At 42.8% G+C, this 25,783-nt stretch overlaps 2 protein-coding genes, 1 long non-coding RNA gene and 2 other non-coding genes across 5 annotated transcripts; 1 reads left to right on the forward strand and 4 right to left on the reverse strand.

The window, feature by feature from the left end:
• The first annotated feature begins 3,128 nt into the window (after nucleotides 1–3,128).
• chtf18 (CTF18, chromosome transmission fidelity factor 18 homolog (S. cerevisiae)) lies at nucleotides 3,129–17,775 on the forward strand. The gene is made up of 22 exons (XM_085355736.1): nucleotides 3,129–3,216; nucleotides 6,634–6,723; nucleotides 6,802–6,952; nucleotides 7,558–7,747; nucleotides 7,874–7,966; nucleotides 8,726–8,778; nucleotides 9,507–9,648; nucleotides 9,751–9,975; nucleotides 10,063–10,160; nucleotides 10,275–10,398; nucleotides 10,482–10,618; nucleotides 10,730–10,823; nucleotides 10,902–11,000; nucleotides 11,090–11,220; nucleotides 11,776–11,890; nucleotides 12,270–12,494; nucleotides 12,621–12,770; nucleotides 13,055–13,185; nucleotides 14,615–14,759; nucleotides 14,846–14,941; nucleotides 16,050–16,119; nucleotides 17,654–17,775. The coding sequence occupies exons 1-22, from the start codon at nucleotides 3,129–3,131 to the stop codon at nucleotides 17,773–17,775; spliced, it is 2,769 nt and encodes a 922-aa protein (XP_085211862.1).
• A 379-nt stretch (nucleotides 17,776–18,154) lies between these two features.
• On the reverse strand, nucleotides 18,155–18,464 carry gng13a (guanine nucleotide binding protein (G protein), gamma 13a). Its single transcript, XM_085355737.1, has 2 exons — nucleotides 18,367–18,464; nucleotides 18,155–18,260 (listed from the first exon to the last, which is right to left on the reverse strand). Exons 1-2 carry the CDS (start codon nucleotides 18,462–18,464, stop codon nucleotides 18,155–18,157), a joined length of 204 nt encoding a protein of 67 aa, XP_085211863.1.
• Nucleotides 18,465–21,227: 2,763 nt separating this feature from the next.
• Nucleotides 21,228–23,726, reverse strand: LOC146630301 (uncharacterized). Its single transcript, XR_014906253.1, has 5 exons — nucleotides 23,602–23,726; nucleotides 22,028–22,165; nucleotides 21,732–21,812; nucleotides 21,486–21,525; nucleotides 21,228–21,343 (listed from the first exon to the last, which is right to left on the reverse strand). It is a non-coding gene; the product is annotated as an uncharacterized LOC146630301 (long non-coding RNA).
• On the reverse strand, nucleotides 21,606–21,694 carry LOC146630302 (small nucleolar RNA SNORD60). Its single transcript, XR_014906289.1, has one exon. It is a non-coding gene; the product is annotated as a small nucleolar RNA SNORD60 (small nucleolar RNA).
• On the reverse strand, nucleotides 21,890–21,978 carry LOC146630303 (small nucleolar RNA SNORD60). The gene has a single exon (XR_014906290.1). It is a non-coding gene; the product is annotated as a small nucleolar RNA SNORD60 (small nucleolar RNA).
• Nucleotides 23,727–25,783: the final 2,057 nt, after the last annotated feature.

The following is a 25,783-nucleotide window of genomic DNA, read 5'->3' on the forward strand; positions in this document are numbered from 1 at the left end:
ATGCTTTCATATCAGACCCCTAATTAATGCTTACCTGTTACTTCATGGCAAATTTGCTGCTGTAAAATCTGCCTGTGCTACAGTCTGTAAAAACTCATTCACACAAACATTTTTTTAATGTGTGTAAAATTTGTATTTCCCTTTTTACATAAATTATTTTGAGTATGAGATCTTAACAAATGGATAAAATGAAGAAAAAAAAGGATTTGCCTCATTGTGCAGGTCATGAGATTGTAAAAATGTATTTAGGCTTAAATTTTAAGTGGCACCAGTTTAGCTAACAGTGTGAGCAGGAAACCATATGTCACTAAAGGCTGAATGCAGCGGCCCGGATTTGACTTTGACCTGCAGCCCTCTGCTGTATGTCCTCGCCATTCTGTCTCTTCCTGTATGCTCTCCACTGTGCTGTCATTTATTTATTTATACTGGGTACATAAATGCAGACATCGAGTGGTTATAGCTCAGGAGGTAGAGCAGGTCGAGTCTGCACGCCAAATATCCGGGGGCAAGATGCTGAAATAGGTCATTGCACATGAGAATATGAACGTGTGAGAAAACCCTTAGGTAGACAACAAAGTGCTTGTACGAACCAGGAAAGTTGTATAAAGTGCTTTGATTGCTCAGGTAGAGTATAAATGCACTATATGGGGTGGCTGTGGCTACAATGTAGCTTACCATCACCAGTGTGTGAATGTGTGTGTGAATGGGTGGATGACTGGATATGTAAAGCGCTTTGGGGTCCTTAGGGACTAGTAAAGCGCTATATAAATACAGGCCATTTACCATTTACCATTTATATGAGAATCATTTGCCATTCATATCTGAACAGTAGCACATATTTTATAATCTTGCCTCTGTACACCACCACAGCGGATTTTAGATTAGTCGATCGAGATGTGCCTGAAGTTTAGGAATTACAGGTGTTTTTAATTCACAGTCCCCATTTTCAGAGGTTGAAACTTAATGGGACAATTGACTGAGAAACAGCTTAATGGCCAGGTGAAATCTGCTCTTTTGCTAATTCATGATACATTAAGTATATAGAAAGAGTTGATACAAAAAGCAGAACTTGCATTTGGTAGCTGTTTACTGGAATTCTTGATGTGAGGTCCAGAGAGACGTTGATGCAAGTGAAGCAGGCCATCGTTAGGTTTAAAATCCAAAATGAACCAAACGAAAAAGAGATGACAAAAACTTTACAAGTGACCAAATCAACTATCTGGTTCATTTTCAAAAAGAAGGAATGCAGCGGTCAGCTCTGCAGCACCAAGAACGCCCGAAAGACCACAGAAGACAACTAAATTATGATGAATGATGTGGAAAGACAAAGAGCGTGTGAAATAAAATAGATCTGGAGGTATGATAAGTGAAGGAAACAGTTTATGGTGAGACTTCATCCAAGAATGAAAAACAATCAAATTATCAGTCAAATTGTGTTAGTCTGTACATCTTTGATTAACTACATAAACTCTACTGAGGTGGTTTAGAGAAAATATGTTTAATTTTCAAAAATCATACGGACCTGACTGCAGTTTTTAAAAGCTCTATTTTTTCTCAAATACATGTATTTTTCAATTTTAGTGTTTATTTTTCTCTACCTTTCTTTCATCAGTCATCATCAGTTTGGATATTTCATCTGTATAAAGCCAGTGCTGTATGAAGAGTTCTGACCTTTACTGTTTCACACAATTGTTTGTAGCTATGTTTTCTGACATGTTTGCTTTTGCTGGCCTCACAGTGAAAAAGCCTTTTCTCTGAGCACACCCGTACATTTTTCATCGGTGACAGCATGAAAGGATGGAGAAGTCCAAGAGTGGGTGTCAGGGAGAGTTTATCGGTCTTGCTTTTGTGCTCCCTGATGTGAAATTAACTCAGTGTCACACACAAGCCGCTGGCCGGTGTTTGTCCGCTATAAGGAGCAGATGGCGATGATGGAGACGGCCTGACGTCACGCACACCATCATCATTAATCTCTCTCTCACACAGAGCCACACAAAACCCCACTCTCACACTCGCAAAACACACAGCAACAGGTAACAGAAAGCCCACCAGTCACGTTTTAAGAAAATATCACTTAATTAAGTTTCCACTTGATGTAAATTTGTTTGCAGTTTGTTTCAAGCTTTTGGTGGTAAAAAGCAGCAAACTGAGAAAACGCATAGAAAAAATATATAAGAAGATATCAGAAGGTCTATTATTTGTAATATTCACACATGTGGATGTTATAACTTGTGTTTCATGAGTTTTAACAGTGCAGTGCATTGTTTACAGTGGAAATATGACCTTATAAAATTAAAAATAACTTATTAATATACAATATTACCATGTGCAACATCATATGTGGTATTGGTAAAAGCGATAAGAATAACTGGTGTGCATAGAGGTCTGTATGTGTGAATGGGTGGATGACTGGTTGTGTAAAGCGCTTTGGGGTCCTTAGGGACTAGTAAAGCGCTATATAAATACAGGCCATTTACCATTTACCATTAATAATATAGTAATGAATAAAGAAAATCTTCTCTAGGGCTGGGAGATAGACTTTGATGTCAACACTAGTGCATTTTATTGGAATACTTGCAAGTTTGACTGCATTTTAACTAAATATGTGCAGAGTTAGTTGATGTTAATTCAAGAGAAAACCTTCCAAATTAATCCAAATTAAAATGTCAAAGAAGCAACTTCAAAGGTATATGCGCAAAAAATATTATCTGAATCGGGCAGGAAATGAACACATCCGAGCTATGTCACTAAAGAGAAGTGACAGCGCCACCCTCTGGTCAAACAAGCAGAAACAAGGTTTATCTATTTGAAATTGAAACGATTCTGCTTTAAGGGAGACAGCTTGGCACACATTTAGTCGCACTGTTACAGGGAAATGTCGGCATTTTTTTCAGATATTCAGATCATTTAGCTAAGTAGTGTATGACGGGAAATAGGAAAGAACTGCGATAGCCAATCAGGAGTGAGGGCAACGGACTTACCCGGATGTAATACTTCATAACAAAAAATTTGCCGGGAACACGACTGTGCCAAAGCTACTGTCGAAGCTGAGAAAGAAGCTATCGGGGGAAATATATTTTTCCTGATTATTTAGCCGCCGTGTCTCGGGTTTTATCGGACCAGGCAAAATGGACGAATACGATGAAGTGTTCGAGGTACACGACGACTTCGAAGAGCAGTTTGCCGACGAGCTGGAGGTGCTGGCTGAGATGGAGGGTGAGTCCAAAACACTCAAGTTACCAAAAGGGTAGCTAGCCTATGATTCAACTGTTAAATCGCCGAGCTACTTCTCGGAAACCGTCGTAGAAAAGTGGAGTTTTTGTTTAGGAGTAGACTTAATTTAGGGCTGCTTTGCTTTTGAACAGTGCGGCTCTTGAGGTGCGTTTAAATGGCTTTCAGGATCTTTGGGAAAGCTGTGTCAGTGAGTTCGGATCGAGCAAAACGCAACAAAAACAGACTCCGGGTAGAATAAAAAGAAATAGAAGTGCATACATTCAAGCTACAACATAATAGCACAAGATAAAGAAAAATAATAAATATAATGAAAATAGAGTTTGAGATATCTGTACAGGTGCAATAAAAAGTAGAGTTTGCAAATAAGACTTAGAGGCAGTGATTATACACTCACCCGTATATGTAGATATGTGAACGCACACATCTAGATATGTGTAGCTGTGACTTTATAAAAGTAAAAAATAGGTTATTAATATACAGTATATGTGTAGATATGTGAACACACATATCTAACCAGCTAGTCACGTCGTATCAATTGAATGCATTTAGGCATGTAAACACGGTCATGTATTCCAGAAACTGCTGATCTACTGGGGATTTCCTGCACAGCCATATTCAGGGTTTACAGAGAATGGCCCAAAAAGAGAAAATACCCAGTGGCAGTTTTCTCTGTGCCTTTTTGATGCCAGAGGTCAGAGGAGAAGGGGCCGACTGCTCTGAGCTGATAGAATAGAATAGAATAGAATTCAACTTTATTGTCATTGCACATGCACAGGTACAGGGCAACGAAATGCAGTTTGCATCCATCCAGAAGTGCTTTAGTGATATAGATATATTACAATATATATTAGCAATAATATAGATATGTGAGTATATTACAGAAATGGGTCTATTATGGTATGTTATAATGTACACGGTATGAAGTATGTTGTGAATATTCTATAACTATAAGTATGTACAGGCTGTAGTGAGTACAAGCTATGTACAGGATATGAACAGGATATAAATATGAAAAACTATACAGAATATGAAATAAATAACTTTACAGAATCTGGGATATACAGCTATACAGAAATGGGAACTATGCAAGTTGTAAACAGTTGTAGGATTAAAAATTATCGAATGTACAGAATGATTATTTACACAGAGCTATACAGTAGTGCAGTTAAGATAAGTGAGGGTGTAGATAGTTTCTACAGAGGCTATATAAAGTGCTAGTGGTTGTGAGTGGTGGTTCAGTCCATGTTATTATTGTGTTTGAGGGTACAGTTGTCCATTGTGGGTGTGTGTATGTTCAGTCCATGAGTTTAACGTGGGTCAGATGTCAGGAGGCAGAGTTCAGGAGTCTGACAGCTGTGGGGAAGAAGCTGTTCCGGTACCTGGTGGTCTTAGTCCGGAGGCTCCTGTGGCGCCTCCCAGAGGGCAGGAGGGTGAAGAGTCCATGTGATGGGTGACTGGGGTCTTTGATGATTTTCCCAGCCCTTTTCAGACACCGCTTCCTGTAGATGTCTTTTATGGCAGGAAGTGGTGCTCCGGCGATGCGCTGGGCAGTTTTCACGATGATAGGGAGATAAGTTGTTATTTGTATTATTGTTATTACAACAAGGTATGCAGAAGAGAATCTCTGCAGATCTGCATCAAACCTCGATGCAGATGTGCTACTGCAGACTTCACTTCTGTGAACTAATAACTAATAATAATAATTGTCCAAGCATTTCACTACATATCGTACTGTGTATGACTGTGTACGTGACAAATAAAAATTTGAATTTGAACTAATAACGGGAAAATGAGGCTGCACTTCACACGGGCTCATCATAACTGGAGAGTAGAAGACTGGAAAAATGTTCTCTGCTGTGACTTCAGTTGCTGTGTTCAAATTATAGGGCCAGACTTTACTCATAAACATAGACAAACATAGATCCATCCATGATTAAGGCTGGTGAATGTGAAATGTAGTGTGATATATTTTCTTGGCATACTTCTGAGTATAATTTAAACACCGCAGAGAATCTGAGTGTTGTTGCTGACCATGTCCATCCCTTTATGACTATGGTATGCGCATCATCTGATGTCTGCTCCTGGCAAGATAACACAATTACCACAAAAGCACAGATGCTCTCAAACCGGTTTCTTGAACATGACAGCGAGTTCTCTGCATTCGAATGGCCTCTCTGCAATCCATTAGCTTGTGGTGGAACACAAGATTCTCATCATCGATCTACAGCTGACAAATCTGCAGCAACTGCGATGCTTTCATGTCAATATGGACCAAAATCTCTAAGGAATGTTTCCATCACTTTGTTGAAGCTATGCTATGAAAAACGAAGGGAAAAAGGGGCCTGAATGCTCTTTTTCTTATGCATTTTGGTCATTTCAGCCAGACCAGTGACTCCCCAGCACAGCCTTGGCCTTCCCAGTCAGCCTATTCAGTTTCTTGGTGTCACAGTTTCAGATGCTCCTACACCAGCAGATAACTGCAGAGGAAACCGGACTAGCAACACCAGATAAATCAAGTGAAGTTAACATTATCATCATCCAGCAAAACTAATTCGGACCCCTCTGACACCTCACTGATGGTGCTGTTCTGTTCAGGACTATACATCCAAGAAAATGCTGACTTTTGTCTCTGTTTGGTTTATTATTCCCTCAATGGGTGTGTGAACTCCATGATTATACATACTATGTGGTATTTGAATAAGACTTATAACTAAATTCTTTGTTTAGTCCTTTGTCTATTCTGATGAAACAGGCTCCACACATCAGAAGATGTATGTAATCTGCTCCATTATTATCCCTAATAATTCCCCATATTAATGAGAAGAGTTTAAAGTAATCATTTACCACACAGTGGTACAGTTGTTCGTGATTCTGACATCATTAATTCATACTTATTCATAGCTATATACAATACCTAACCCTTTGTCAAACTGTATTATTTGTATGTATTGTTACGTTTATAAACCAGAGTAGAATATAAAATAAATTCTGAAACGCGATAACACGAGAACTGGTTGACAAAGTCCAAAGACATGCAGTTTGGTTCATTTTAAATTGTACATGTGAGTGCTCTCTGTCTCCAACCCCCGTGACCCCATAAAGACGGACTGCTCAGCTGGCTGTTTGTGGCTATATAAACATGCTGGGAACAGGGAAGTTGCAGAGCGCCCTCTGAGGACAGACTTTGCAACTTCAGCACCTATAACATGGTTGAAGGGTGTTTCTACCACTTCTTCATCCTCTTCATTTGTCAGCTGATCAGCAAACAGCCATACTGGTCTGATAGCAAATCGGTCAGGCTCAGGAGGATGGTGGTGATAAAGTTAAGATAGATAAAGTTAGGGTTAAGTCTCCAGGAAGTAATTAATGTATGATTTTATGTGTGCTTTAACATCGTAGACGAAACTTGCAAGCCGGGGAAACGCCACAGTCAGGGTCCAGGAGACGACATCTCGGATATAGAGCACCTGCTGGACAATCAGCCCATCAGTGAGTTCACCCTCGGGGTGCACCTGTATTTTTACACCTGTCTAATTTGCAGCTTTAATCTAAGCCTGCCTCTTCCAGCTCCAAAGGCAAAGCGACAGAAGCAGGACGTTGGTGTGGTCAAGCGACTGTTCAACGCAGCACAAGTTCAAGAGAGCAAAGTCCCTTCACTGAGTGATGACATCACACCGCCATCCTCTCCAGAGCACTATGAGCCCTCTCACGCCATCAGGTAGTTTTTTTTTTTAAATGATTTGTTTAGCATCATTGAATTTGACCTGTTTTACTCAGAGACACCTTCAATGTGTTTTATTTATTTATGTTTTATTTTTACCTTGATTTTTACTTATTGAGCTCATTTGCTTTGTTATATTGTGGCGATTTTATTGAACTATTGTATTGAGATCAATAATAGACATGTATTATATTAACATTCATCTGCATCTCTTTCAATTGATACCGGAGCAAAAAGATGTTCCTAAAAATCCCAAACATTTCTAGCGGAAATACATTTTAATGCAGAAACTCACACACAAGTAAGATGCACTTAAAAACAATACATGACAGTCATTTGAAGCAAAGTGGCGAGTATTGCTGGGGGCACAGCGGCGCACAGGTGCCTGAGGAGCAGATGTAGCTGGTGCTGAATGCAGTCGTCTTTTTTCCATCATATTTAAGCAGTTTCTGTTTTTGTCCTTGATGGGATTGTTGTACGTGGAGATGGGCATAACAATAACCTGCACGATAAAATTGTTATTTTAAAATCATACTTGTACAAAAGCGTGATTTCAGCCTTTAATATAAATCTGAGACTTCTGAACATGTTTTGTGTTCCAGCTCTACCCCTGCTGTGCTGGATATCAGCGGCTTTGCTGAGATTCCACTGACTCCACAGCGACCTCCCACAGCGGCGCCGGCATCCCTGCGTGTGCTGAAGCGACCTCCTTTAGAGGGAGACTACATCAGTGTGACGGACTCGTCTGGGAATCGGGTCTACCTCCGACAGAAAGAGAACGCAGAGACAAAGGTTAAATGCCCCCCGGTTATTTATCCGTGAGGCTGAATTTCGCACAGGCAGCATGTGCAGCAGCTGCAGCTTCCAGAGTTTGGTTAATATTTCTATTTCTCTCTACATTTCCATGTGTCTCTTCAGACAGCAGACTCCAGAATAGTACCAAACTCCCAGGGTGGACTGGGGCTGCTGGCAGTGCCGATAGGACTGCTGAGAGAGCAAGAAGCAGACAGGGTGAGTGACTCATTACCTTCCCTGCACCCAGTGTTAAAAAATGCATCTACCAAGAATATTTTTTATCCACTAAAATTGTGTTCATTTAAAAAAAAAAGTGGATTTATATTGAAATCTATTAATAGAATTAATATTGACCTCAAAGATGACCTTAGATGTGCTTAAAGTATAAACTTAAAAGCAAATTAAGAAATCTCATCATCACGCTACTTACAGAGACCACGAAGTCCCGACCCTAACTCTGATTGGCTAGTGTTCTGTGTTAATCTAATGGCTAAATGCTAATAAGAAGATGAAGAAACCCAAGAAATAATCTTCACATATTCAGTTGTCGCAGCATCAGCTTTCCTCAAAGCTCAAAGAAGCATGAATGAAGAACACAAAGCGCAGCTTCAGTGGACAGCTTTCATGCTTTTTAACGCTCTGCTTCACTTTGTCATCGTTAACTTTTTAATTCTGCACAACAGGGGCTAAGTTGAAGGACTGGGAGATATAGAAGAGTAGCTTACTTAGCAGTTTTTCTACATGTACAGCTCTCATAGCTACAGCACGTAGTAGAGGGACTTTTCATCTGCTCGTCTCGTTATGGAAGATCTAAGAATAAGAGCGTTTAGATTTCCAGTGTGACAAAAGCCTATAAATATAATTCATTTGAAAATGTGTGATATAATGTAGGCGCTGTAGCCCTTACATTAATAGCAGAACATACAATTATTGTAAAGTCACATCAATGTCTCGTGTTCCTTTGAAATCTTGCAGCGCCACCAACAGGTTGTGGAGGAATCGCAGCGTCTTACAGAGCTGTTAGCCAGGTAACTCACTTCCTGTTTCACTCACAGACATCAACACACTCATGTGGGGCTCAAAAGAGGACACAGACTGGGCTGGTTGTAAAATAACAAAAACAGAAAACATCAGCTGAGACTGATAAGATGGCGTGAGTGGTGGAGTGGTTAGCGGTGTCGCCTCACAGCAAGTTCTTGGTTTACATCCCACCTGATGTCCCTGAGTGGGTTTCCTCAGCCTTTCTCCCACAGTCCAAACACAAGCACGTTATGTAGTTTGTGATTCTATATGGGTCGTGTGATATGGGGTAGATGGAGTGGTTGAAGTGCACAGAATAAGTGCTGTGTGATCCATCCATCCATTATCTGCCGCTTATCCGGGGCACGGGAGTATCAGTCTCAGAGGGGAAAATTAGACCTCCCTCTCCCCAGCCACCTCTTCCAGCTCGCCTGGGGGGAAACCAAGAGACATCATTTCTCCAGCCTGTCCTGGCTCTGGCCCGAGGTCTTCCCTCAGTCTGATATACCCAAACCACATCAACAGGCTCCTTTTGATGCGGAGGAGTAACCACTCTGCTTTGACCTGTACAACTGAACTCCTCACCCCATCTCTAAGGGAGCATCAAGCCACCTGTTGGAAGAAGCTCATTTCCCTCTAATATCCACAATCTCATTCGTTTGAGACACATCAAGACTGAGTTTACATACACGAGCAGGAGTTTTAACTGCGTTTTTGTGTTTATGTCACATTCCAGCAGTGTAAACGACGCGTTAGTTGAGTCTGAAAACCCAGAAGATGAAGAAAACGAGGATCCAGAGGACACAGAGGGCCGAGCATCTCGGCTGTGGGTGGACAGATTTTCACCGCGTCACTACACAGAGCTGCTCAGCGACGATGTAAGTGATGTGCAGTGTTTCTGTGTGACTTTAAGGAGGAAGGCTTATTCTAAAGTCTTTGTGGAGGCGGCTTGTTGATGTGGCGCGTCTTGTGTCGTTCAGTTCACCAACCGCTGTCTGCTCAAGTGGCTGAAGCTGTGGGACACCGTAGTGTTTGGAAGAGAGAGGAAGTCCCGCCCTGCCCGATCCGACAGACAGGCTGCCAATCAGAACGCATTTAAACCCAATCAAGGAAATCAGAATCAAAATCGCTTCAAGAGCAAGATTGAGGTGACCGAGGAGCTGCTGGAGGCAGAACTGGACCAGTACAAACGACCCAAATTTAAGGTCTAAAAGCTGCACATCTGTCACATCTGTTTGCATTTGATTACCTGGCTTTTACACACGGTGTGATTTATTTTGGCCTCTCTCCAGGTGGCGTTGCTATCCGGTCCTCCAGGTTTGGGGAAGACCACCCTGGCTCATGTCATTGCAAAGCATGCTGGGTACAACGTGGTTGAAATCAATGCCAGGTTAGTCACAATAATAATAAGTGAGCAGATAGTGGCAGTAAGTCATGGAGATGGCAGGTTTACTGTCATCCTACTCCTTCACAGCCTCACTTGGCGTTGTTGATGTTTGTGCAGTGACGATCGCAGCGCCGAGGTGTTCCAGAAACGCATCGACACAGCGACACAGATGAAGTCCGTTTTGGGAGCCAATGAGAGGCCGAACTGCCTCATTATCGATGAGATTGACGGAGCACCTGCGGTACACTCCTGCTTTAAATTGGTAAAGAGCAGCTAATTGACCGCAGCCGTTCTTAATGCCTTGCCCTTTGATGTGCTCCGCAGGCCGCCATCAACATACTGCTGGCAGTTCTGAACAGGAAAGACGGACACGGGGGTGAGGCTGGCGCGGAGACGGCGAAGAAGAAGAAGAAGAGGGAGTCCATCTTACTGCGACCAATCATCTGCATCTGTAACGACCTGTAAGAGAAACTGTGGCATTAACAGCAGAGTGGGAACTGTGAATACCTGTTATTTGTTTTTACTTTATTTTTACTTCTTTATCGTTTTAAAGTCATCTGTTTCTTTTTAAGTTATGTCCCAGCTCTCCGGCCTCTCAGGCAGCAGGCTTTCCTCCTGGCTTTCCCACAGACTCAGCCTTCCCGCCTGGCACAGAGACTGGCAGAGGTCAGCATAGTCACAGATGCACGCACACATCTCGACACGCGCTGCTGATCCTTGTTTAAACGAAATCGCTGTTTGCAGATCTCACTCCGCCAGGGGCTGAAGGCAGACACGGGCACCCTGATGTCACTGTGCGAGAAGACCGACAACGACATCCGGTCCTGCATCAACACGCTGCAGGTGGGTGCCGCGGCTGAGAAGGAAAGCCCGGCAGATGCACAGCCAGTGTGAAGAATTCGGTGTAAACATGTGTTTGTGCTTCTGTCCAGTTCCTTCATAGTCGTGGCGTCAAGCAGCTGGACAGCAAGACGATTCAGAGCATCTCTGTGGGGCAGAAGGACCAGAACAAAGGCTTGTTCCATCTATGGCAGGAAATCTTCCAGTTACCACGTACAAAACGGTACGGCGAGTTCCCCGAGACAGGCCAGCAGTCTGTCACATGGCTAACACAGAGAGAGAGATGACGATTCACACCTATGGGTGTGAAAATTATGCAAATATCACTAAGTAAATAGATAAACCTTGAAGATAATCATAGCGCATATGAACTGAGCTTAGTATTAAAATGTCTTTTAAAGTCTTCAGTTGAAGCAGGTGAAAGTCGTAGGAAGCCTTGAAACGAGTCACTGTGTCTTTTCTTTTCCCTCCCTGAGCCTGATTCTGCCAGAGGTTTCTTCCTGCTAAAAGGGAGTTTTTCCTTCCCACTCTTGCCAAGTGCTTACTCACAGGCGGTCATGTGATTGCAGGGTCTCTACCTTACAATATAAAGCACCTTGAGGTGGCTGGTGTTATATAAATAAAACTGAATTTCCTGAAAAACAAACGACCGCCAGACCATCGTAAACCGTCATAAGATAATGTTAAATCTTTGGCACAAATAAAAGGTACAGCAGGTGTTTGAGGTGTGTAGAGGACCATATGTTGCAAATTACTGATAAATATTCATTATTTTCAGGAAACGTGTCGGTGAGGGGTTTGAGGACGGACCGGGTTTGGGAAGTGGAGCTCACAGGTTCCAGCACATCTTGCATCTGGCTTCGTCTAGTGGAGAATATGAAAAGGTTTCTCAGGTAATACAGGAAACTCTATGGGACCTGCTCTGCTCATTTCAAATTGCTTGTTATCTTATATCGGGCCCTCACGCCGCTCCTCAGCTCATCGATTGTCTGAAACGAGCTTCTTTAACTCTTGCACCTTTAAACCGACTCTCTTCTGATTGGTTGCTTGTCATAAACAGAAGGTTTGAAAAGCAGGTGGGTGGGGCTTCTGAGTTTTTGGCTCACAGGGATTTCTTAACTCACGCTGACCTCAATGTTTGAAACTTTAACCGTGCTTAATATGAGCAGTACAGAAAAGCTGAGGAGGAGCACTGACTCATGTGGAAGTTTCCAGAATATAAAGTAGTTCATGGTTCACTGTGTAATGTTGCATTACATCTCTTTTCCTCAGGGTCTGTATGATAATTATCTGTCCATGCGTGTGAGGGACCCAAACCTCCAGAGCGCGTGCGAGGCGCTGGATTGGCTGGCCTTCTCAGACAAGCTGAGCCACGTGATTCTGCACGGGCAGAACTTCTCTCTGATGAAATACCTGCCCTTCCTTTCCATCACATTTCACTTCCTGTTTGCCCACACGAACGTGCCCCGCATCAGCTATCCCCACAGCCAGCACGAGGTACGACTCTCCTACACACACCTGTGCAGCAGTGCGAAGGAAAAGTGATAAAAGGAGAAGAACACGTTTTTGTTTGGGTTTTTTTAAGGCATCATTGCTGATCAGTCACTATTGTGTCCCGTCCAGGCCTCCTCCCGGCTCCTCAGCTGCAAGAACGCTCTGTCCACCATGTTGGCCGACACCCCAGCAAGCATCAGAGCGAGGATCAGTCAGCTCAGCCTGACCCTCGATATCCTCACCTTGCTTCTCGACATCATCTGTCCCAAACTACGGCCCGTATGTAAAAGCTTACATTGTAACCTTGGTACATGCCTGTATGTTCAGCCCAAACTCCAAAACTGTGCAAAATGTGCAGAATGCAATGATGATGATGCCTTTTTTTAAAACAAATCTATGGTTTTATGGTGCAGATCTTATAAACCTAAATTTTGCACATCAAACATTAAATTTGACAAAAAGCATTGTAAATGTAGGACCTGAAATGCCAGGTTTTAGCCTCTGTGTCTGCTTAGATAGATGTGGGTGGGTCATGATATCAAAGTTTCTTATTCTTCTTTCAGGTGAATCCACAGCTGTTCAGCAGCAGAGAGAAGGAGCAGATGCGTGAGCTGATCGACACCATGCTGGCATACAATCTCTCTTACAGGCAGGACCGCACTCCAGAGGGACAGTACACCTACGTGCTGGAGCCGTGAGTACACGCACACGTACGCACACTTGGCTGGACTCCACTGTACACTGGACTCATGCAGAGCTGATGTGTGTTTGAGGGGTGTTGAAGGTCACTGCTCTTGTCCACACTGTGGTTCTCTGCATGGAGGCTTAAGAGATTAATCCCCTTAACACCTGGTGGGCGTGTGTGTGTGTGTGATGGTCGTGGTTGAAGCAGGGTAGCAAGCAGTAAAGCCTCACCGTTGGATGCAGGTGAATGGAGGAGAGGATGGAAGGAGGGGCGGGTTTAAGTTAGATAGGTTAGTAGGCAGTAAGTGACGAGGTGGCCTTTTGAAAGGTCGAGGAATGAAAGGATAAAAGAAGAAAAAGAGCATTTTTAACTTGAGAGACTTTTACTTAATGTTCACCCTCATTTTTGTGATTCTGAGGATGCCGGCGCCTGCTGCAGTTAGAATGGGATAACCAGCTTGTTACCTCAGCCATGCCGGCCCGTGTGGAGGAGCAGCGGGACGCCCAGGACGGCTCCTTTCTACAGGCTCGCTGTGACGAAGTGCTGGTCACCAACGACTGGGGCCTGCCTCTAGTGCTGGCTCTGCTGCTGCTGCTGCTGATCTACACCTTTCTGTACCTGCCCTCTCAAGCGCACCACAACTCCACTCTCTGATATCTCACGCATAAAAGGCACAGAGTGCAGCCGTGGATCTAAACATTTAACATCACAAACAGCGGATGCGCTCAGGCAGGACAAGATTATTTGATTGGACTGCTCTCTTTTTGGCCGCAGTTGGTGATTGGTCATGTCGGACGCTGTGAGCAGGAGGAGATGTGCAGGGAAGAAGAGTGGGAAAGATGAGGAGAGGTCATTTAAAATAAACCCTAGAACTGATGTCTGCTTTCATGCAGAAGACTGTGTGTCCTTATAAATCCCTAATATGTCCTAATACGGTTAAAAATGAATTTAAAAGTAACCTGCGGCTAGATTTTAGTAATATGAAGTTTAACCAGTGTTGTTCATTTTTATTGTTTGTTACAGAACTGCTGTTGAATTGTGTGGATTCAGATGTTAAAGATGATATCTGCACATGTAGATGCTAATGATAACACGGTTGACATAACGCTATTCCACAATAAATAGCCGACTGAACCGTGTGACTGCTTTTATTGTATTTATTGGTCCACAGGGCTGTGAGTGAGAGTGTGTGTGTGTGTGGATTGAGTTGGAGATCAGCAGTAAGAGGATTAAAGTTTTAGAGAATGAGAGATTCTGGGTTTTATTCTGGGGGGGGGAAACCAAAACAACAACCACGGCACCAGAAGTGGAAGCTTTTTGTTATTGTTCGTCATCTAACAGGGTTCAGCCGAGTGTCAGTTGCATCACAAGTGCATTTGTGTTTACTGCGTGTAAACAACGAGCGTCTCGTTTGTTTGTGTTTACTGCGGGTTTCCAGGCGCGTCGAGGAGGTGGTGAGGTTTCCAGGCCTGCCTCCGCGCCGCCAGCTGACGTACCAGGCCAAACAAACCATCAGCAGAGAGATGGAGCAGGAGAAGATGAGGAGGGCCGAGCAACTGATGCTGCTGCGAAACCCAGCACCGGTGAGACTCGGGCACGCGTAGCACCTGGCCCTGCGCGTGCTAATTAACGTGACGTGTTTGTAATGCGCCGTGTCTGTGTGACGTAGAAAGCGGAGGACAAAAAGAGCGCCGGTCCTAAAGCAAGCAGGAACCACCAGCAGAGGCTGGAGAACATCGTCAAGCAGACCACAGTGGAGAGCAGGGTGAGGCGCACAAACACTTTGACACGCTGTTAGCTGCTGGAAAATCACTGCTGCTCTGGACCAACACTGCCTGATAATATGGTCTGATTTGTAGTTGTTATTTTTGGCCTGAACACAGAAAAAACACTTATTTTTTTCTTTTATTTAAATAATTTATTTGTTATTTTTTTAACTTGAAAGTGCCCCCTCTTAACCTTTGATACAGTTCATGGGGGTGGGAGTGTATACCAGCTGACACCGGGGAGGAGAAGCACTACCGTAGGAGAAAGCTTTATAAACCACATACAGGCTTCGTTTATTTGTTCAAAACTGATCTTAAATTTTCTCTAATTTCTGATTGGTCCACATTAGCTGCACAACATGTTTGCCTTTTGTTTTGGTGATGTTGTCATAAAAAAAAATCTGAAATAATCCACTGGGATTATTCTTTAATTCTTTAAGATTATCATTTGGCACACTTTCATGGTGAAACGTTGTCTATTAGGAAGAACAACGTATTTCTGGCTGAAACCAAACACAATATATTGGCACAAATACCTCACACCAGCTGTTAAGCACGGTGGTGGAGGGGTGATGGTTTGAGGCGGTTTTACAACCACAGGAAATGGTCACCTTGTAGTCACTGAGTCATGCAAACTCCTCTGAATGCCTTCAACCTCAATATTGCTGCTAAAGTTACTGAGTCATGAGGTGTGCTTAGTTTTTCGCAGCACTGCACAAAAGAAAAAAAACACAGAGCTCAAGTTTCCACTGCCGGTAACATGTTTACTGTTATAGACTCTACTGTATGTTCAGGGTGTGGTCACTGTGCTCCTCACACATGTGGGTGTTAGTTGGTGCCTGCTGGTGGAGCCAGAGTGGAGCAGCCTGTCTGCACTGAGCCTAGATGAGTTATTATAGTTCCCTCTAGAGGGCAGGAATGAGGCTAATAAGAAGCCACTGGGTCACAGTCCCCGATGGAGACAACTGGGAAATAAGGCTAATGAGAGAGAGGGTGTGTGTGTGATTGTTCACTGATATTGACCTCGTTATTGAGGACAAAGCGTTTGAAACTTCCTGTTTAACTTCATCCTTCTCATCACTTTGTTGTTGTGTTTGCGTCCTGCAGCCTGAGGTGGATTTCTTTGGTCGAGCTGTTGCCCCTAAACCCCAGAGACCACAGCCGTCATCAGACACAGGTACCTGACTTCATTTATCTCAAATGTGGAAAACACAGGCTGCTCTGATTTTTTTTTTAATACTTAATGCCTCGAAGCACATCAGGTCCACACGCACCAGAGGTAACAACTAATGTGTGTTATGTAACTTTGGTAATTAAGCGTTTTTGTTGCAGTCTGCAGGCAGAGCTGCTGGACTGCCAGCACTGTTACCACTTGCATTTATTATCAGATCTCTGTTAGCCAAACAAACTACTTTGCACAGCGCGATCCTTATATTTATGCATTAGCCAATAGAACAAACATACTTAATATTTATTTCCTAAAATGTACATTAATAATAGTGTCCAGCATTCCTCAAAATCAGTTTACTACATTTTCCTGAGATGTAGCAGTTGTAGCCCTTGGATGCTAATAAAACTCTTCAAGGTCATTTCTGAGCCTGCTGGTGCTTTTGAGTCAGTGGAGGCAACTGTGACTGCTGTTTTAATACATTAAATCTCCACCCCTCCTGCAGTTCTGGAAAAGTGCATCATCGTTAGCTCAGGACCCGTAACATGTCTCTGTGCATGTCTTATTTACCGTATGACCAAAAAGTCCCATTAAAAGCACTAACCCTCCTGAAACCACACCATCAGGGGCATTGATGAGCAGTGTAATCAGGGTGGAAACGCAGACCTGTGGTCATTTGTAGGTCAAAGCAGGATTTATTTACTAAAACAGGCACAGCTCCACATCCTCTGTAATGCTTCCCAGACTTTTATTTTGATTGGATCGGTTTGTGGAGAGGACTGAGAAGCACTAATTTGGATCTGGTGGCGTCAACGGTATGCATCAGTACTTTAGATGGGTGCATAGTTGAATTATGCAATAATGTGACAACAGTGTGAGAGTGAAAGGATGCTATGGATTAAATGATTATCAGTCTGCAGCTTTCATCGTCTTTACAGAGCTTTATGTTGAGCCACAGATACACAGATATTTACGCCGATGGATCAGATTTTTATTGTACTTGCGGCTTCAGCCTCACTGCTCTCATAGTGTCGTTTTTACACTACAGCAGGCGGCTGTTTTCACTGGAAGACACCACTGTTAGCAAGTAGTTAGCATTTAGCTCCTCAGGAGAAGGAGACCAAAAGTAGAGCTAACAGAACAAGTTAAAAATAAACTGTAAATAAACAGTGTTGCTGCCTAACTGCAAATTTTCCACTGGAAGTTGAAGGCTGATGATGTTCATAACTTATTTCCACCTCCTCAAGTCCTCCATCCAAAAAAAAAAAGAAAAAAAAAAAGAATTCACCCTTAGTGTGAAACTGGAGCTAAACTAGTTACACAGATCAGCATCGGCTCTGTTGTGGGATTTATTGATGTAAAAGTCATTGGTTTGAGCTGAAATGACAGAAAACTCTTTGGTTTAAGAAACTTGGACTGGAAAATTTATATTAATTGAAGTATGAACTTTTTAATTCATTGTGAAAAAAGCCACCAGCTTAATCAAATATGAAAATACTTGGACCCGAATGAGTGCACTCAAAGCCTGTTTGTGTCTCCGCAGGTGAGAAGAGAGCAGATCTATCTATGGGGACAGCAGTGGGCAACAGTGACGTGTGGTTCCGGTTTAATGAGGGCATGTCCAACGCTGTCAGACGAAATGTTTACATCAGAGATCTGCTGTAGCGCACGCGCACACACACACACGCGCACACACGCTACTGTCTCATTCTCAGCTGCACTTGTTGTTGTATCATATGAAAGAATCTTAATCAATGCGTGTTAAATTCAAAACAGTCTTTATTTGGATTGACAGTGTAAAGAGCCAATAAAAAGGTGCTGTTCATCAAAACAAACCTCTAGAAAGCTACTCGGTGCTGCACACTCACACATACACTCGTCTCCACAGAAAGCATTCAGAGAAAAGCGGTGATAGCACTGATCGTGTGTGTGAGCGAGCATGTGAGTTAGTGCAGTGCGTCATCCTTCAGTTTGTATGCATCCGTGATTGTGTGTGTGCGTGCGTGCGTGCGTATATATATGAGTGTGTGTGTGTGTGTGACCGCTAGAGAATCACACACTTGCCCTTCTCCACCCAGGGATTGGCTCTCATGAGCTCCGGATTCAAAAATGGATCTTCACAAACACATCCCTCGATCCATTTCACCAGCCTACAAAAAAAGATAAAAGAAAGAGAGAGTCGTACGGTCAGCAACGGGTCACACGCTGTACTGAACAGAGAGGGAACGAGTGTGTGTGTGCAGCAGGTGGACTCACTCAGTGACAGTGATGGAAGATTTCTCTCTGTTGATTGCCAGCTGATACTGAAGGCTTTCCACTTCGCGCTTCATCTGTGGGATGTCCCACTCCTCCATGATGCTACTGTTGTGTATACACACAAACACACACACGCAGATCAGAGACTGAAAGAGCACAGCTCTACTACACAGATGATTAAAGCTTGTTTTTGTTTTGCAACTGCGCCAATTTTAGAGTGCTAAAAGAAGTAAAAGCAGCCGACTGATCCTGCTCCAGCTCCTTTTTGAAGCGGGAGTATTTTTGTTGTCGCTTCTGCTCTGAGTCATAATTCACTGCGTGGATAAGCTCTGCACAGAGAACCAGTGTTGTGTTATTTTCTAATTTTTCAAAATAAAACTCACGTTTAAAAAAAACTAATAAACACAACTTTTTGCAAACATTACTCTAACAGGTGTAAATTGCGCTCGTGTTGTGGACTATTTTCAGCTGTGGATGAATACGATTTTACTGGCTGTTGACCTCTGACTCCAGAAGGATGGTTTGTGTGGGATTAGGCATACAGCAGTGTCCATGTACATAATGGAGAAGCAGGTTTCAGAGAGACTGCCAGTAAAATGATCAGAAGTAAAATAAGTAAAAGGGCTTGACTCAATTAATGAGGTGGGAGGAGTGATCCAAATATTGATAGTATCGATACCAACACTGATACTGGCATCAGATTGATACTGCCGCAACAGGATTTGATATTTTGTTTCTATTCTCTCTTTTTAAAAAAAAGAAAATATATGCTTCAAACATGCGCTATGAAAAATGTCTCAACCTTTGTGTTGACTGTCGCATCCATTTTATTTATAGCCTAGAGCAAATTTCAGCACGTTTACATTCCAGGTCTTCAAAATACATAAAAAGCTTAAAGTTGTGTTATTGTTGTGTTAACGCGTTATTGTGGAAAGTTCAAAATCAGTGATTTGGTGATCATTAAAACGTGTGGAGAATTTGGCAAATCTGATTCAACTCTTACATTATGCCACACTGCTCTGCCCTACACGAGCTGCCTTTATTGGTTAAAAGTATCGGTAATGGTATCGGCAATACTGGCCCTGTATTTACTTGGTATTGGATCGTACCAAAATTCGCAGTATGGGACAGCGCTAGTGGGAAAATATGACGCCACATTAAAATTGTGCTTTCCTCATTTTGTTAGGTTTATCCATTGTATTTGAATCCTGTTGACATGTAAAATGTTTATACTAGAGCAAGAATAAACTGATTCGTTTAGTGGAGACGGAAAGCACAAAGAAAAACAGTCACAGAGCGAATTTCTTAAAAGAAGAGCAGGTCATGAACTGTTTTCCATTTTTCTCTCTCTTGTTCCCAGAAAAAGGATCGAGTTACACCATTTAAATGTAAATAATCAGGGTAAAACGCGTTTTGTCTCTTTCTTAAGACACCTCAGGATATTTTAATATATTTAATGTTAGAAAACAGGTCTCGTGTTCTTATCTTATTTGTATTACTTGTGCCCTGCCCCACCCTGCCCCAGGCCACATTACAGCAGCAAGACATAGCCAGAGAGTTCAATCATGGATCGGTTAAGCCCTCTCTACTGGAAGCTGTCTCCCTCCTCCTGCTCTTCATCTTTTTAATGGATCTAAGTAGGTCGGCTGCCGGTGCCGGTTTCCACCACCAGCATCCATCCTGCTGCGCTTCTCCACCAGCCAACCGGTCCATGAAAAGGCCTTCATCATTTAATTACAGGCAATGCTACAGCCCCATCACGGTCTTCCTCCCATTTTACAGCAGCTTCTGTCCTCCCTCTCATAAAGGAAGGACATAAATGTACCTCGTCGTGAACGTGTGGTGACAGCGAGTGAATGACAAAGCCGCTCTTACCGTCAGGCCTACCGGGGAGAGGACCGCTGTTCGAGTGTGTGCGCTGCCGGGTGCAGACCGGGCTTCAGCGGCGGCGAGGACCGTTCAGGGCCGGGAGTCGGTGGCGTTTCACCGGTAGATGAGTACGGAGTCGGTGGGGGGAGGAGGCTGTGTGAGTATATGCGTGTGTGTGTGTCGGCTCTCCGCGGCGTAAAGGCACTCCTCTGCGCTCCTCCCCGGTAAAGCTGGATGCTTGCGGGGGCGGAGAGAAAAAAAAGCACCAGCGCCTGCTTTGACAGTCAAACGAGAGCCGGAGCAGACGCACCTGTATGGAAATCCGAGCACGCAATGAGCCTCAGCGCAGGCAGGGAAAACGCAAATGAGTCGCTCCGAAGGGAAAACACGCAGGGAGGTCATTTTCTATTCATGTGACCGGAGGCTATGCCTGTTTCTCCTCCGAGGCCCCCACAGAAAGTACCAGAACAGTACTTTGATTTTTTTCTTTACTCAGCTCTGGTACAGACCATCAAAAACACCTGACCTCTAATCTAAACACGTTTTCCTTCTCTCTAATGCTGCCATTGTTTTGACCACTAAACTTATTTTAACCTTCATCATGCGGATGGGTGCTTCATCTTTTCCCAGGACACTTTGACATCTGCATGGATTGAACAGCAGATTCTTAATTAGTCACCCTGCTGTACCTCCCAGTGCACAGCTGTGCTTTTAAATATCCAAAGACTGTCTAGTTAGTATGACTAGACTGCAGCTGTACCCACTTTGTTCTTTACTCTTAAGGTGGTGCACCTGTGGTATCAGTTTCTAAATCCTGCACCACCTAATAAAGTTTCATCTTATCTCATTCTCGAATTCACAAACTCATGGTGGATGAATTTGGCCTAAATCTTCATTTTTGGCTTTAATCAGGCATCAGAATTTCAATAGAATGACACCACCACAGAGACCATTCAGAAAACGAGAGTTTAACTTTTATTTGGCAAATTTGAAAAAGTATTTTTAAATAACTGCATAAAACAACATCCTCCTGTCCCATAAAATCATCTTTGCTGGGTTTGTCCTGTGAGCAGCTTCCCCATCTGGTGACGACATCTGAATACCACACCTGAAAGACACAAATACACATTCATGTGAGTGACAGAAGGAGAAAAGCAAAACAAGCCATGATCTGGAAGTTCACATACACGAGGTGTTGAGTTTCTCTCGTCACTGGCTCTCCCACATGCATCGCATATAAACAGACTTACCGTAAAGAAACTAGATCACCATCTGCCATCCTGAGTCGGGCTGTAAACAAGAGGAGCAGCTCAGTTATTATTCACATAAAGACATTCGTAGCATCACATGGTATTACAGGATTACTCCAGAAGCCTCAGAGAAAAGCTGGAATCAGGAGCTGAAGCTCAGCTCTCATAGTAGGTGTCAGAAAAGATTGTTTAGTTTGTCATCACAGGCTGAAAATGTTCGAGTACCAGCATCTTATACAGACTCACCTGATCTCAGACCAGCATGAAAGCCCATTTCTCAGGACCATGTGGCAAAATACAGCCTACTTCCAGTCACCTTCCTCTCACCTGGAAAACACAGTAGTTGTTTTTAAAGATGAAGGCAACGTGACAATTCATCATAAAAACATTTATCATAAATAACTGAGCCTCAGAGAAAAGCTGGAATCAGGAGCTGGAGTTCAGCTCTCATAGTAGGTGTCAGAAAAGTTTATTTAGTTTGTCGTCACAGGCTGGAACCGGTTCGTTTGTTAAGAGAAGAAGAAAGAAGAAAAAAGGCTCACCGGCTGTTTTCTTCTTGCTCTGCTTTCATCTCCAGGTGATCACATTGTTCTCCGACTGCATTCAGCCAGCCTTCAGTCTGCTAAACAGCCCTGTGCATTCTCCAGCCTCTGCACTGTCATCCAATCCCACCGTGAAGGCTGAAAAACAAGACACAAACACAATGATCTTAATCATGAGCAGAAGGCACTTCATGCGCTTTGGAAATTGATTACTGGAGCCTCAAATGACTTGCAAATCTTGCTTTGTTGTAGTAAAACAGGCTGAAAGGCACATTTGTAAAGGTCGCACGGCAGAAGGAGCTTTTTATTTTAACAGAGACAAATCCAAACGCCCCCCCAAAACCCTTCAACCAACCGCTACGAGTGTGTACAACCGAGACGATGTGTGTAGTAATTCAGAAACTGCGTCATGAGTTTGTCCAGCAGTGTTGCTCAGACTTTGAGGGTACTCACTGTCTGCAACATGTAGCATAAACTGTATATAAAAGGACACAGTCAGTGACACTTTGACTTTATGACACCTCAAGCAAAAGATTTCTGGCATTACCATTATTATTAATAATAATAATAAATTTTTAAACCAGACACTCCCAAATTTCCCCTTGTGGGACAATTAAAGGATTATTCTATTCTTATTCTTTGTAAATAGCACATCTGACTGTGAGACTCACAGGCCCATTATACTCGCCCTCATTTGCTAAAGTGTCGTCACATGCCACACTTTGGCATTGTGTCAGCTGGTTGGCACATCTCAATTTTTTTTAAGCCTCACATGAGAGCTACCGCCACTGTGTTGAAAATCTGAGTGTATGATCGTGTCACTGTTAATAATGAAATAAAACCCTTCTCTGCTTCCAGTGTTGATGTCTACACCCACGGTGTAGCAGTGGCAACATTGCAGTGTGTACTCATACCCTTGGTGTTGGTGTAAATGCTACAGAGCTGTGGCGACATCACCATTTGAGCACCACATAACCAATGCAGCAAGCATAAAGGGGCCCAAGCAGGTCCACTGTAAAGCATATCCTGCTTCATCAGGTTTATTAGCAATGAAACAAATTCTTCAGGAAAATGTTTGCTTCTTTCCTCTGACCTCAGTAATGTCATTTTTGCATAGATGTCTAGAAAGCTGTTTACCCCCTGCTGACAATTAGGCAAAAGTGCAGCTCTAAGGCATTTAATAACGTTCAGGCGCCAATGTTATGTCCATCTTTTATATACAGTCTATGACATGTATCAGGCTAAACACACAGCTGAGCATTCATACACAGAAAGAATGCATTAATTAAATGTGTAATGAGTGAATCAGGGAATCTTTTACTTTGCGCAGAATTGCTTAAAATATTTGTTGCAGAATTGAACAACAACTGGTTCCACAAAGACGTGAAAACCGTGACCCTTAAAGTAATTTTGAAGAATAGCTAAATGGATCCGTCATTTAACTAAAGTGTTGCTTAATCCAGTGAATGCACTTTAAAAATCGGAGCACAAGTTCTACTTTATCGCCACATGGTTGCACGTGCTTGCGATGTAAGTCGCTGTACACTTCCTCCACGTGCAGACCCAGTACTCACCTCGTTCACTCTTAACCGCCGTCCTTTGAAGTATTTAGCGAAGCAGACCAGATCGTTTCGGCCTTTTTTGCTTCCATGTTGTGTGTTTATAGTATATAGTCTTCAAAGGTCCATCGTCTGCTCGGGCTGAGAAGGAAAAGACCTGCATGCCCGCCTGAAGTCCCTCACATACCCTCTCAGGGTTAAAGCCCCTCCCCCGTGTCCTATCATTTCCGGGCTAACTGTTAGCTGCAGAGCTAGCTTAATTGTTTCTGCTGGGGGGGGGGGGGGGGGGGGTCGTTTTTTTTTGTCCCTGTTTTTGTTTACTGGGTCTTCATTGATATGCGGGCATGAGAACAACGAGTTATTGTAAACTGTAATTAGAAACAAAGTTAACGCTGTCGGCATATTTCAGATGCGCAAGGTCCAAGGCATCATGGGACTTGTAGTTCATCGTGGTCAATGAACCCTTTCAAGCCTGAACCATTATAACTGCCATAAAATCCTTTTCTGACTTTCTTTCTTTTTTTTTAAATTGAGTGTTTATTGAAACTTCTGACTTTTTACAATCATTTGCTACATCTGGCATTTTTCTTTTTTTGGTAATTTATTAGGAATTTCAGGCAGGAAATTAAGAAAATTCAAGTATCACTAGTTAATAGTTTGTAAAAAAAAAAATCTCTCTCTCTCTCTCTCTCTATATATATATATAGACCTTTAACTCCCAGCAGGCATGATGACATAACAGGACAATGTGGATAAACTCAAAAAGTGCAACCACAGATAAACCCAGCCTGCATGTCAGCATCCTTTAATCAGTTGGGCCCCTGTACCTGTGTGCACATATCACATGTAGAAAGCCATGTTAACAACAAACACCTGTCTGAAAGTGTAAAATCTCACTGAGAATAATACTATTAATCATGTACTGGACTTTTCATTGGGTGAACAAAAGGTGTGGCTCCTCCTGGTGCAGTGAAAAATCAGTGCTGCACAGGAATGTGCCTGGAATTTGTTTTTACACGATTTGAAGGTTATAAAAACTGGCCTGTCACCTTATTTGTAGTTTTACCTGTCAACAGCAATATACCATATGTAATTGTAGTTAATTGGCATAGCTAGATCTGCAGAATATAGAAACAATGTAGTAATAAGACTGGATATATAATATAATGTTGACTGCAGACTCACTTTGTTAGGTGCACCTGTTTAACTGCTTATCAATGCTGATATCTAATCAATGACAGTGCAGCAACTCAGTGCATTAGGCATTTAGACATGGTTAAGATGACCTGCTGAAGTTCAAACTGAGCATTGGAACAGAGAAAAAAAGCTGATTAAAGTGACATGGCTGTTGGTGCCAGACAGACAGCAGATATTTCAGTAACTGCTCATCTACTGGGATTTTCCCATACAGCCATTTCTAGAGGTTACAGAAAATGTTCTGAAAAAGAAAAAATATTCAGTGAGCAGCAGATCTCTGTGTAAAAATACCTTTTTGATGTCAGAGGTCAGAGTGTGTAATGAATGCTATGCAGAAGAGCATCTCTGAATGCACAACACCTCAAACGTGGAAGCAGATGGACAGCAGCAGCAGAAGACCTCACCGGTTGTCACTCCTATCAGCTAAGGAAAGGAAACTGAGGCTGCGATTCACCAAAACTGGTCAGGAACATTATGCAGGATGGGTCCATGAGTCCTCCATTAGACACTTCATTTCCTTCATCCTGGTGTTTTCTTCTGCTGCAGGTTGTAGGTTTTTTTTGTTTTGTTTTTTTTGCAGTTTCTGCATATTTGAAACCTGTCACACACATCTCCGGTAATTTCAAGCACTGTACAGCTCATTTAAGTTATAGAGTCTGATTGAAAAACAAAGGCCAGGGCAACATTTCCTTAATATTAGCTGGCAAACAATCACCAACATTTCTAATGGGGGTAATCAACCCCTGTGTCCCCACTGAAATCCCCACATATGGCAAAGGCATTTTCTTTTTTCCACATTGCTTAAATTTCTGTGTCACACGTCAGTGAGTAGAAATAGCCAAAATACACATTACCTGTTCAGTTATATTTTATCGCTGTACGCTCGGGTTTGGGTAGGTAATAAATCTTGTTCTGCAATTTATAACAGTATTTTGCCTGAAAATTCAATGCATTCGGTCTTAAAAATGGAGATAGATTCACTTAGGTTTCTGATTCTTTT

The sequence above is a fragment of the Diplotaxodon limnothrissa genome, linkage group LG6 (genome assembly GCF_057381915.1).
Source record: "Diplotaxodon limnothrissa isolate DT_005_m linkage group LG6, D_limnothrissa_male_GT1.1, whole genome shotgun sequence".
Lineage (NCBI taxonomy): Eukaryota > Metazoa > Chordata > Actinopteri > Cichliformes > Cichlidae > Diplotaxodon > Diplotaxodon limnothrissa.

Coding starts and splice junctions, on each gene's coding strand:
- gng13a (XM_085355737.1), bottom strand. CDS start 18,464: ATGGAGGAGTGGGACATCCCACAGATGAAGCGCGAAGTGGAAAGCCTT. Junction 18,261..18,366: donor TCTTCCATCACTGTCACTGA/GTGAGTCCACCT, acceptor CTTTTTTTGTAG/GCTGGTGAAATGGATCGAGG.
- chtf18 (XM_085355736.1), top strand. CDS start 3,129: ATGGACGAATACGATGAAGTGTTCGAGGTACACGACGACTTCGAAGAG. Junction 10,161..10,274: donor GTGGTTGAAATCAATGCCAG/GTTAGTCACAAT, acceptor ATGTTTGTGCAG/TGACGATCGCAGCGCCGAGG. Junction 11,891..12,269: donor AATATGAAAAGGTTTCTCAG/GTAATACAGGAA, acceptor TCTTTTCCTCAG/GGTCTGTATGATAATTATCT.